Source organism: Capsicum annuum, chromosome 3 (assembly GCF_002878395.1).
Source record: "Capsicum annuum cultivar UCD-10X-F1 chromosome 3, UCD10Xv1.1, whole genome shotgun sequence".
Taxonomy (NCBI): Eukaryota; Viridiplantae; Streptophyta; class Magnoliopsida; order Solanales; family Solanaceae; genus Capsicum; species Capsicum annuum.
This window is the reverse complement of record NC_061113.1, coordinates 7,879,258-7,892,013: the sequence shown is the minus strand read 5'-3', so window position 1 is coordinate 7,892,013 and position 12,756 is coordinate 7,879,258. Positions and strand designations below refer to the sequence as shown.

At 35.6% G+C, this 12,756-nt stretch overlaps 1 protein-coding gene across 4 annotated transcripts; it reads left to right on the top strand.

The window, feature by feature from the left end:
* Positions 1-5,482: 5,482 nt before the first annotated feature.
* On the top strand, positions 5,483-12,444 carry LOC107864531. 4 transcript variants are annotated; one of them, XM_016710926.2, is made up of 4 exons: positions 5,483-7,121; positions 11,391-11,495; positions 11,594-11,650; positions 11,920-12,444. In XM_016710926.2, exons 1-4 carry the CDS (start codon positions 5,988-5,990, stop codon positions 12,238-12,240), a joined length of 1,617 nt encoding a protein of 538 aa, XP_016566412.2. In that variant the 5' UTR covers positions 5,483-5,987; the 3' UTR covers positions 12,241-12,444. The 4 variants fall into 4 exon arrangements, with proteins under 4 accessions (XP_016566412.2, XP_047264945.1, XP_016566413.2 ...); XM_047408989.1 differs by having other exon boundaries at positions 5,785-7,121; positions 11,597-11,650; positions 11,932-12,444; XM_016710927.2 differs by having other exon boundaries at positions 5,785-7,121; positions 11,597-11,650.
* The last annotated feature ends 312 nt before the right edge of the window (positions 12,445-12,756 follow it).

The following is a 12,756-nucleotide window of genomic DNA, read 5'->3' as shown; positions in this document are numbered from 1 at the left end:
ACTTGAAAATAGAGATGTTTATTAAATGATTTTTTCTGATTTAAAATGTAGGCCTGCTAAATTAATATCTAATGCAAATATATTATGAATCGTTATTGTTCTTATTTATATTACTCAGAGGCGGAGCCAAGATTTTAACTAAAGGGGTTCGATATTGAAGAAAACTTAGTCGAAGGGGGTTCAACACCTACTATATGTAGATACACAAAAACAATTTAATCATGTATAAATAATATGAAGGGGGTTTGGATTCCCTATCAAAGGGTTGGTTCCGCCCTTGATTATACTAACACTCTTGATATGTGTATCTCGTGTCAATGAATAATTTTATTTTAATGAAATACATAGTGTAAGAATAAAATGGTCGAAGGTAAATGAAACAGTATAAAAATCGTCGTCAAAATATATGAAATTTATCATATTTTGTCTTCATTAATAGTAAATGATCAAATTATGCTCCTAATGTTATTTTATTGACATATGGATGAGCTAATTCTGATGCAAAATTATTGTGTCTGCCGTGACAAAGATTTGCTATTTTTTTGTAAATGAATGACCTTTTTGACATTCATTTAGCATATAGACGAGTGTGGATCGAAATAAAATAATGATGAAATTTTTCATGATATCTTTTCTTTTAATTTCCGTTTAGGCTTTTACTTTTTTTTTTTTTTGTAATTGCAAAAAATTTATTTCATAAAATCTGCAACCAAGCAGTGATAAATCTCCCCTTAAAAATTCAAGATATATAGCAGTATAAACTTTATTTATTTCTACATTCAATTTGAATATTCCATCACAAGCATATCACTTTCATATAAAAATGCTTCTTTAATTCTGAAATACCATATGGTCGTGCACTTGTGCATTGTGTTAATGCTAAAAAACTTGATATAGTATTTTTTATTAATTTTTTAGCAAGATAGAATTTTTCCCCTACACAAAGTCATTAAAATAAGAAATAAAGTAATATTAAAAGGCAAAAATTCAGATATAAGTAACTTTTAGTCATAATTACAAGGTATGGTTAAAGTTTGCATAATTACAAAATATAAATATACCTTAAATCCCTCTCTTTCTCGCCTCTCTCCTCCTTTTCTTTCTCATCTCTCTCCCCTTCCTCCATTCTCATCCCCTCTATATCCCCCCACCCCCCTTCCTCTTTCTCATGCTTTTATTTTTTATAATTTCAAGAATCGTTTATTTGTATATACATTGGGCAAAATGTATATGTATACACTCAATATACATTCTCTGCACAATGTATATATACAGATATATAGTTATTTAATATACACTATGATAATATACAAACATTCAGCTATACATTTGAAAAAAAAAAAAATAGATGTACATATACAATTAACAACTTATATATATATATGACTTATATAATTGACATATACAATTGACATGTATGACTTATACATATACGACTTATACAATTACATCATATATACAATTAATATACAACTTATATATATACACATATATAATTGACACATAATATACAATTGATAACAATTTAGTTGAACTAAGAAAATCTTCCATGAAAAAATATAGCGAATGTGTAGGAAAAACACAAAATATCAAATTTGGAAGAAGAGATAGAAAGAAAAATATTCTTTGATATATGGTAGAATAAGCTTTGAGATCTATTGAATTAGGATGAATACATACAGTTGCTAAAACATCCAATAAAAGAATGACCTATTGTCGTTAAACACTCCAATCGGCTAAGAGATAAAATAAAAAATTAATTTTGAGAGAGAAAGTTTTACTTGCCTTTGATATAAACATTAATCATACCATGTAGTTATTAAAAATTATTAATTATGAATTATAATTTTTTAAAATATTAACCATACCATGTAATTATTAAATTATTTTATCTATAATGTGTAATTTTTCTAAAATAAAAAAGGATCACCAATATAAATTAATTTTATATGATGAAGGTACCGCAAATTTTTTTGGTCATGCAAATGCAAGTTTTTATTTGATCAACATAAAATTCGATCTCAAACATAACGGCGGACCCACGTGTTAGGGTGGGGGTGCACGTGCACCCTGTAAGTTCGAAAAAAATTGTGTACACGTACATGTATATACCTTAAGAAATTGTTATATAAATTATGTGCACCCTAAAGAACACAATAGCACTTTGGGTGCATTGGTTCTCAATCTTGTTTCACGCAGATGTAACCCAGGATCAAATCCCAAGGTCGAGTTTCCTTTTTCTATTTTTATGTTATTAATTTTTAACAACAAAAGTAGTTGTGAGGAATCGAACTTGTGACCTCTTTGCTTACACAATCCATCCTTAATCACTGCGCTACTAAACTATTCTATTTATAATGAGTTAAGGTTTATATTTATATATTACCCTAAAATCCATATTTGGCCTATATATTTGTATTTTCGTCATTGCTTAAGTCTTTACTAATCAGTCAATCAGACACGACACTATCCCTCAGTCGTCATTGGAAAATTCTCGAGAGCTTATGTTATGATAAAGGTGCACCCGTACTCTTCAAATCCTAGATTCGCCTCTGCAAACAGACTGTATATTTACATACAAAGGTACTACTATACAATGAAATTTTCTAAAGCAGTCCATTATTGTTATTTCTTCAAATCGTACCGCGATAATACCTACTTATAAAGTAAGTGGAGAATGTGTATGATTGAGATCAGTGTTATATTTCATCATCGAAAGACGCAGTCTGAAGTATGATATTAAAGTACCTACAATTTTATATGAAGACAATACTGCATGCATAGCTCAATCAAAAAGAGTCTTTACAAAAGGATATAGAATGAAACACATTGCACCAAATTATTCTTCACGCATGATCTTTATAAGAAATGGTGATATTCATATCCAACAAAAACATTCAAGTAATAATCAAATATATTTATTCATGAAATTCTTTCCAACTTCCACTCATGAGAAGATGATATACAAGATTGGAATGTAAAAATTTGAACAATTGAATCATGCTCTTCATTAGGAGAGTAAAATACTTGTACTCTCTTTCCCTTAATCAAGACTTTCTCTCATTGAAATTTCCTAGTAATACTTTTATTGAGGCAGTTAGCAAATGTGTTATTAGATACATGTACTTTTTTTCCTTCACTGAATTTGTTTACCATTAATTTTTTCTCATAAAGTTAAACGAGACATATTATTTATTAATGAACATCCAGTAGGATTGTTATGAGTACACTTAATTGTGGATATCCATTTGTTACTACCACAAGCAACTTACAAGTAACTTCGAAAGCAGGTTTTTATAAATAGATTCCTATACACAGCTTACAAGCAGATTTCTATAAGTAATCAGTTTACAAGCAGATTTCTATAAGTCGCTTTGCAAATAAGTTCCTATATGTAGATTTCTATAAGCAGCCAACTCACAAGCAGATTCGCGTAAGCAGCTTACAAGTAGGTTCCCATAAACAGCTTATGATATAAGAACAACCAAGAACACACAAAACAAACACTCAAAACAGTCCACAAGTTCAAGAGAACCGAGGACCCTTTGAGTGACCCCTCTCGGATTCAAGAACAACAATAAGAACACAAAGTATCGTGGTGTTTAACACCTAATTTTCAGCGATCCATAAACTATATTATCAACACAATATGAGAATAATAATATCACATCAACAAGAAACTCACGGGTTACACTAACAACAACAAGAAATCCAAAACTTACAACAACAATACAAAACAGATAGTTAGACCGAATGAAGGGACAATCTTAAGAACCCAAGAATTGTGAGACTCTTGGACCCTTAACACTACCCACAACACAAACCTAACTCTAACGTTGACACAATAGGGACGTTACCTCCTCTAAACACCAACGTATCAAGCCAATGATGCAACACAACTTGGGCAGCCCTAGCTATCGATTGGTGGCTTTTCCAAGCCCTACAACTAAGGGGTGTTACACTCCTCACACTAGAGAGAGAGTTTGTATTACATCAATAAACAACTAAGTCCAAAAATCCTATCTTGTTCTATTTTTATTACATTACAAAAGAAGACAAATGACTACACTACCCTTAATGAGAGGGGTGGCCATGGAGTGCATTTTGGGCAAAGTGAAGTGACCAAAATGCCCTCAATGAAGATGTCCCAAAAAATGTGAGCTATTAAGTGTCTAAAATCATGAATCCTCAAGTCTTCAATGCTTCAAGAAATCTTCCACTCACGGCCTTGATGAATGGTATGCTCAATGGTAGGCTCAAAATAAGTCTTCCTTGCATATTCTTGTGCCATCGGGGTAACCAAGTCTTGAGATTTTAAGTGATGGTCTCCAATCATGTCTTTAAAAATTAGGGTGGCCATTTGACGTGTATCAGCTTACAAGTAGGTTTCTATAAGCAACTTACAAACAGCTTTGCAAATAGGTTCCTAAGCAAATTTCTATAAGCAGCCAGCTTACAAGCAGATTCCTGTAAGTAGCTTACCAATAAATTTTCATAAAGATTACAAGCAGGTTCCTATAAACAGCTTACAACTAGATTTCTATAAGCAATTTACAAACAGCTTTAGAAATTGGTTTGTATAAGCAACTTACAATCAAATTTCTATAATAATCTTACAAGCAAGTTTTCATAAATAGTTTAAAAACAGATTTCTATAAGCAGCTAGCTCTACAAGCAGTTCGACAAGTAGATTCCTATAAGTAAGTAGCACGTAAGCATCATACAAGTAGCTTTGCGAGCAGTTTCTTTTGTTACTTATTATTTTCTTTTTAAGAAAAAGACAAGAAAGAAACTGGGCAAATTAATTAAGGGTGACAAAAAAGTTTTAAAACTAAGAAAGAGTGACACAAGTCTTAAATATTGAGTAGAGGTGACAATTTTAAGATTAGTGTTAATGACATTAATTTTAAAACCCTCAAATTTTATTATTTACACAAAGATCCCTACACCATCACCACCACTCCTCCTCCCCACTTTTTTTGTTACGGCCCGCCGCTGCCACCTCCTCTTCCTCCACTATCACTATCACTATCATTGTCACCTCTTCCAGATTCACCATTATTTCCTCCCTCTACATAACTATCGCCTATTTTTCTTCTTTCTCCTCTACCACCGTCGCTATCAACACCACAACAAATGTCACCTTCTCATTCGACGTCACCACCAACACCAACACCTCTATTTTTACCATAAATATCACTTTTTCATGATCTCCTCCTCCAATCAGATCTTTTTTTTCAGAAATTAAGTATCGAGAGTTGCTACAGCAATTTTAATAATTGTTACAACAACTTCGATAATTGTTGTAACACAATAACTAATAGTAGTTATTGCAGCAATTACCATAGTTGCTGAAACAACTCTCATAGTTGTTAAATTTGCTAAATTATCTCTTCATTCATTTTTAAAAGAAATCAATATTTTTTCAAACTTTTTAATTTATTTTTTTTAAATAGTACATGAAAATTAAAAAAGGAAGAACGAAATAAAAAGAAAAGAAAAAGAAGATAAGAAGATGGAAGAAGGGGAAAATTCATATAGAGAAAAAAATAAGAAGAAGAAGACAGGAAGAAAAACAAAAGAAGAGAAAGATTGAAAGATAAGAAAATGAAAGAAACTCTAAAATTTAAAATTTGGAATTAGAGAACTTTTTAAAAAATTTAAAAGTTTTTAAAAATTATACTTTACATTTTAATTAATTTAATTACAATTTAAATAAAGTTTTGAAATTAGCTCAAAATTATTATTATTTTTAATTCAAAAAAAATAACTGTCACTTCCCACTTAATTTTCTCAAGAAACTACCTGCCCCTGCTCTTTTACAACTAACTCCCGCCGCTGAAACCCAATCCCATCGTCCACCGCCCCAACATTTATAAATCAACTTTATCTCCTTTTTCAATTTTCCATTCCATCAAAATCCAAAATGAAGTGATCAAAGCTCAAGATTCTTGATTTTCTAAACACCCTTTTAGTGATTGTTTCCAATGACAGAAACCAGAACCTGTGAGTTTGATCACAACAACAATCCAAAGAAGTCCACTGGGGATGAAGAACTCAAAGATGGTTCTTCTGGGTTGTGCTGTTATGGTGAAAAAGATGGTAAAGGTGGAATCTTAAAAGATGAGTTTTCTGGGCTGCTCTCTACTGGGGATGAAGTTGGGTTATCTGGGTTGTGTTGTTATGGTGAAAAAGATGTTAAAGGTGGAATCTTGGAAGCTGGTTTTTCTGGGTTGTTCTCTGATGATGCTGAAGATGATAAAGATGGAGTCTTGAGAGATGGTTTATCTGGGTTGTGCTCTAATGATGTTAAAGGTGGAGTCTTGAAAGAGAGTTTATCTGGGTTGTGCTCTTATGGTGCTGAAGATGACAAAGGTGGAATCTTGAAAGATGGATTATCTGGGTTTTGTTCTTATGGTACTGAAGGTGATAAAGGCGGAATCTTGGAAGGTGGATGTTCTGAGTTGCCTTCTTCTGGGGATGAAGATCGATGTTCTGTGTTGCCCTCTTCTGTGGATGAAGATGGGTTACCTGTGGTGTCCTGTGATGGTGATGAAGATGAGTTATCTGTGGTGTCCTGTTATGGTGATGAAGATGATAAAGGTGGAATCTTGGAACATGGATTTTCTGGGTTGCCTTGCTCTAGGGATGAAAATGGGTTATCTGGGTTGTGTAATCATGGTGAAAAAGATGTTAAAGGTGGAATCTTGGAGAAGTGGTTATCTGGGTTGGGCTTATATGGTGATAAAGATGGTAAAGGTGGAATCCTGAAAGATGAGTTTCCTAGGTTGTACTCTTCTGAGGATGAAGATGGGTCATCTGAGTTGTGCTCTTATGGTGATGAAGAAGCTAAAGGTGTAACCTTGGAGGATTGGTTATCTGGAATTGGCTGGTATGCTGATGATGATTTTAAACTTGGAATGCTGGAAGAGGAAGGGAAGAAGAAACTGAGATATTGTGGAACTGTGGATTGGTTGAGGAGAGATCCACTAGCTGTTCTTGGATCAGATATCATGTTGATTATTTTGAGCTGTCTCGACGCACGCAGCGTGGCACTGTGTCTCCTTGTGTCTTGCGGATGGCGTGCTCTTGCTTCTACTGATATGATCTGGAGCTCCAAGGTTTGAACTTCATCTACTCATTTTTGGTAAATTAGGTTCATTTTGTTGAGAATTCATCACGAACTTCGTTAATGTGTAAAACATTTCGAAGAAGAATCTTAGAATATTCAAGAATTGTAGAGAGTTGAAGAAAATCTCAGAATGAGTGCTCTAGAGAGAAAAGTCGAGAAATATTCTAGAAAAAGATAGCTAGGAATATTCTAGAACAGAGTAGTGAATATCTTCCATCAGATTCTTCCATCACCATTTATAAATAAAGGTGGTTCATTTGAGTTGTACGCGCAGTCAAATAATAAGTGATGTATACTTGGGTGAGAGTGAGTGCTCAAGCAAGTAAGCAGGAAAGAAGTGAGTGATCAAAACATAAATAAGAGAGAGCAACAAAAAGAGTTGCTAGAGTGTGAGTGAAAGAAAAAATTTAGTGGAATGAATTGTGAGACCGTAGTTGGTCCTTACCTTACAATAATTAAATTGAAGTTGTGTGCAACAATTGTGCTCAACTCGACAGTTATCATCATATCTCATGTCAACAGTTAATAGTCTTTGTTTTTAAGATGGGCTAATAGCTCTGTAAAACTAGAAATTCTCTAAATCTCGCACTTGTTCTTGCAATTGCATTCTATTTTGTTATATGCTTTTAGTGGCAAAATTGCTCCTCAATTGCCAATTTGTTATGATTTGTCTCCTATGAAGTATCTTGGGTTTATAATCCAGGAAAGTGGGACATCAACGATTATATCATACGTTGTATTGGTATGGCGTGAATAAAGTGGAGGCTTGCCTCCATAGTCTTGTGTGATCAAAATGTATCACCGAAACATAAAAGGCAGGTTAAAGCGGTGGTTAGATCGACGTTGTTGTATGGGGTTGAGTGTTGGCTAGTCAAAAGTTTTCATGTACAGAAGATGCATGCTGCGGAGATAAGGATGCGGTGGTGGATGTGTGGGCAATAAGGATATTTAGAATAGGGTAAGAGTGACTTTTTCTGTGGTTAAGATGAAGGAGGCAAGATTGAGATGGTGTGGACATTTAAAAAGAAGATGCGCAGACACTCCAGTGAGGAGGTTAAATATAGTAGGTAAGAAGAGAGGTAGAGGTATGTTGAAGAAGTATTGGGAGAGGTGATTAGACAGGACATGGTGCAACTTCAGGTTACCGAGGACATGACCTTAGATAGGATGTAATGGAGGATGCGTAATAGGAGGAATAGAGGACGCGTAATAGGAGGAATAGAGGATGTGTAATAGGGTAGAAGGTTAGTAGGTAGTGGAGTGGTGTTTTGCCTTTCGACAGTGTAGGTTTGTTGGTCTTTGTTGGTGTACTAGCCATGTTATTATGGTTCTTGTTTTTGGTAACTATCATTGTCTATTGTTTATCGTGTTTCGATTATCGCTCTATTTTGTTGTTGTTCTTGTTTTGTTCTTATAGGCTTTGCACAATTTCTCTTATTAATTGCTTTATTTTCTTCATTGTTTTCTTCTCTGTACTTGAATTTGCTTCACTTGAGACGTGGATCCCTCGGAAACATCCTCTAGACTTCCATGAGGTAGTGGTAAGGTCTACGTACAATGTATCCTCTCCGGACCCCACTTGTGGGGGATTTCACTTGATATGTTTTTGTTGTTGTTTTTGTCCTATGAAGTGTGGATGGTAGAAAGTTGTTTTCGTAATTTACTCTTTACTTTTTAAAATTGATGTATCAAAGCAAAAACTTTTATTATGTTGTAAGTTTAGGAGTATATGGATGACCCAATGCAGAGGTGTGAGAGAGGTTGGCTATTGATGATTTTAGAAGAGGTAGAGGTAGGCCGAAGAAGTATTGGATAGAGATGATGAGACAGGACAATGCCCACTTTCAGCCAACCGACCTCAGATAGGAGGTTGTGGAGGACACGAATTAAGGTAGAAGGTTAGTAGGCAATAGCACGTTGTCTCGCTATCCTTCCATATTAGTAGCCATAGTGTATCACTCTTGAAATTTTCTATACTTCGATTATCATACTATTTTGTTATAGTTGTTTTTCATGTTTTCCACAACATTTTGCTATGGCCTCTTCACTTTAGCTATTTGTTTTTTCCGACCTGCTTTGAAATTTTTTGCCTTGAGTCAAGGATCTATCCGGGACTGCTTCTCTACCTCCCAAGGTCTGGATAAGGTCTGCACACACTCTACCCTCTTGAACCCCACTTATGAGATTACACTAGATATGTTGTTGTTGTACGTTTAGGAGTAGCTAACAATTACATCATTGTTGGGTCAATTTTTGCTTGCAGGTCCTCTCAGGACATCTCTTGTTGGTTTGTCGGGAAGACGATAAATTGTTGAGGATTAATTTTCTCTTATGTTCCTTGCTCTTAATTGCCTTACCAGGTACTGGAACATAATTCTTCAGGGACTATTCTTAAAATTGAATCTTCTTTTCCAATGACGAACATTGATCTTCTTCTATTTTATCATCTTCTCTTAGAGACGACAAATTACTTAAAAAGCACATCGTCTTCGTGTTTCTTCTTTCCCATTTGATCTGGCTATTATCTCTTTTAAGAATACACATTGCGCGCTCTTTGCCATATTCTATATTATTCTTTAAAAAAGGCTCAAAAGTAAGGGCACGAAAAGCTCAACCACAGTAAACAGAATTTTCATCCTTTACCTGTTGCAAACAAGTGACTAAGACCCAACAAATCCCCTTACTAAAAGGATTCACAATGATAGTGTAAGGGTATTAACTAGTGTTAATTGAATCATATATTAGATCAGAAAGTGTTTTGGTTTTTGAAGAATTGGAAAAGAAAGCCAGCTTGTGATTTGGTAGTAGCTTAACACATATTTTATGTGTCGACAAGAGAAATTATCACCTATTAACTTATATAAGTGGAGGTAACTGTAAACAAATAGAGACGTGATAGAACTACATTTCAGGACTGCAAGGTTACTCCAGGAAGACCAATGGCCACCCAACATATGTTTAGTAATCTTAGACGTTAAGCTTAAGAACAGAGTTAGACAGGAAACGACTTGCAAATAAACCTCTGATTAAGTGGTGGAAGTAGAGAGTACTAATCCGTTAGTGTTTCAAGGAAAACTATGGGACAAGGGAGCTTGGGTCGTAGAGGAAAACTATGCCAATACACTTGAACGCCCTGAGCAATTTTGATGGTGGAATATGGCGTCCTGAAAGCTTAGAAGATAATGGCCATGAACCGCGGTACTGGGAGGTTGAACCCCTTCTCGTCAACAACCAGCCTAAAAGAGAATTCTTTCTCTGGGATTTGAAAAACTAGGTTGACGAATGGGTTACCAATGTGGAAATCCAAGGTTTTAGTCTCTACTTATAACACTTCCATGTGAATCGATGTACTTCAGTCTTGATACCTTGCTGACCTATTAGATGAATGGCTGTGAACCATAGAGTGGAGTATCGCCTTCTGAAAGCTTAGAAGATTAACGCCTATGAACCATGGTGTTGGGAATTCGAACCCCTCCTCGCCAACAATCAGCAAAGGAAATTAAGATACTTTCTAGGGGTTGAAAAATTAGGTTGAAGTTTGGGATTATAAACATGGAAATCTAGGTTTCAATCTTTAGTTACAATGCCACTTGTGTGGGTCCATCTACTTGAGTCATAACTTGGGATACAATATGCTATTTAGCAGCAACAACAACATACGAGTGAAATCGGTTTTGGTATTCCTTCTTGAGCTTCTAATGCTTCCGTTAAAAAAGCAAATCAAGTTCCAGGGATGCGGGCAGGCGGGGTTTCTCGATAGTCCAAAACTAGTGATCTAGGCCTCTCCAGTGTAATTTCACAAGTGCGGTCTGGGGGAGGGTAGAGTGAATGCAGACCTTACCCCTACCTTGGGAGGTAGAGATACTGTTTCCAATAGACACTCGGCTCAAGTAGCAATATGCTATTTAGCACAAGTCTGAAATCTCCCACATAGCAAATCAGGACACATATCCATGTGGTTGATACATATCTCTTTAAATAAATGGATGCACCAATCCTTCTTCTACCTATTATTGAGGAAAGTGGGATCGATCAATAGCTCCATAAAAGTGATATGATCTTTGCTCAGCATTTGTTGTTTGGTTGCACTACATGTTAATAATTCAGAGTTCATTCTTAGTAAAATAACGTTATTGTCTGCCATATACTCTTAGCGAGTTAACACAGAAAAAACTAAATGAGAATAGATGCAGTGATGTGCACATTCTATTACAACTTCACAGCAGATCAATCATCTTTCTTGTGCATCTCTTTGTAGTGTGAAGAATTGTGGCAAGGCAAAACACATTTGCCTCGGATAGCGAAAGTCAATAGATTGTCGAAGTTGGCGCTTTACTCATTGTCCATAATGGATGGTAAACGTGTGAGTAGCGGAACTCTCTTCTTAACACTTGCACATACAAAATTTGTTACCTTCTTTTGTATCGTCTAACACTACTTTTTTCTATAATATTTATTTAGAAGCGAATAAGAAGGGAGGATTTGCATGATCATGTGTGGGAGTTCCATTTTACCGAGGTATGAGCTGAAGTGCCTATTTCATATTTATACTGCTTTTATTGATGTCACTGCCCACTGGTCAGTTTCATAGAGCTTCTGCCAACCTGAAAACGGTTTACTTGGTTCTGTATCCTGTAAGTTAGGTACACTTGGACCTTGTTTGTGGGATCCGATGATGTAAATATTTGTTTCCCTCCTTTCCTTGCCCTAGTTTCCGTCATAGGATAAGGAGATAAGCATAGTTGTCGTACAAATGCAACCTATACTTACTGACGTCGACTCCTCAGGCGGCTCCCCAGTATTGGCGAATGCTCGATCCCTACTGGACTGGAACAGGACCTCCCTTACGTCGTTATTTCCTTCCAGATGGAAGTCATACTGCAGAACCAGATGACCAGATATGGGGTGGTCATGAGTCTTGTTACACCATAGTTACTGGCATGCTTGCAGATGGGAAAATAAGAGATCACTATGTAAGGATTAATCGTTGGCCGCAGATGTATGTGACGAGAAAGGAAGATTGGAGCTGGGAGGTCTCTAATGACTTGTGTGTCTACAAGAGCGTACCAGATTCTGATAAAGAAGATGGGACAGGACCTTTGCTCTAGCTTACTAAGCCTCTAGTACTTTGCAGTAGTAATATATGATCTTGAAGCCGAACTATGGAAATGTTTCCTTGGTCTTTCTGTAATTTCAATTTTGTTTCTGTTTCTAGATGCAGTTTGGGAAAATAAATAGGCTGTGTTTTGGCCTTCTGTAAACCTTAATAAGTCTTGCAAGTTGCAAGTTTTAATTATTGCTACTTTCTAGAACTGTTCATGAGCTTGGGGCTAGCTTAGCAGTGTGGTCATGAATAAATTACTCTCTGATCAAAAAAAGGCAGCCCGGTGCACTAAAGCTACCTCTATGCGCGGTGTTCGGGGAAGGGTTCCACCACAAGTGGTGTATCGTACGCAGCCTTACCTCTTGAATCCGTGACCTCTTGATCACATGACAGCAACTTTACCAGTTACTCCAAGGCTCCCCTTCAATAAATTACTCTCTGATCACATCTTGTAAAAAAGAACCACAACCATAACTGAGCCATGTTTGGATAACTGTGTCTTGACAAGTTCTGGTAAGTG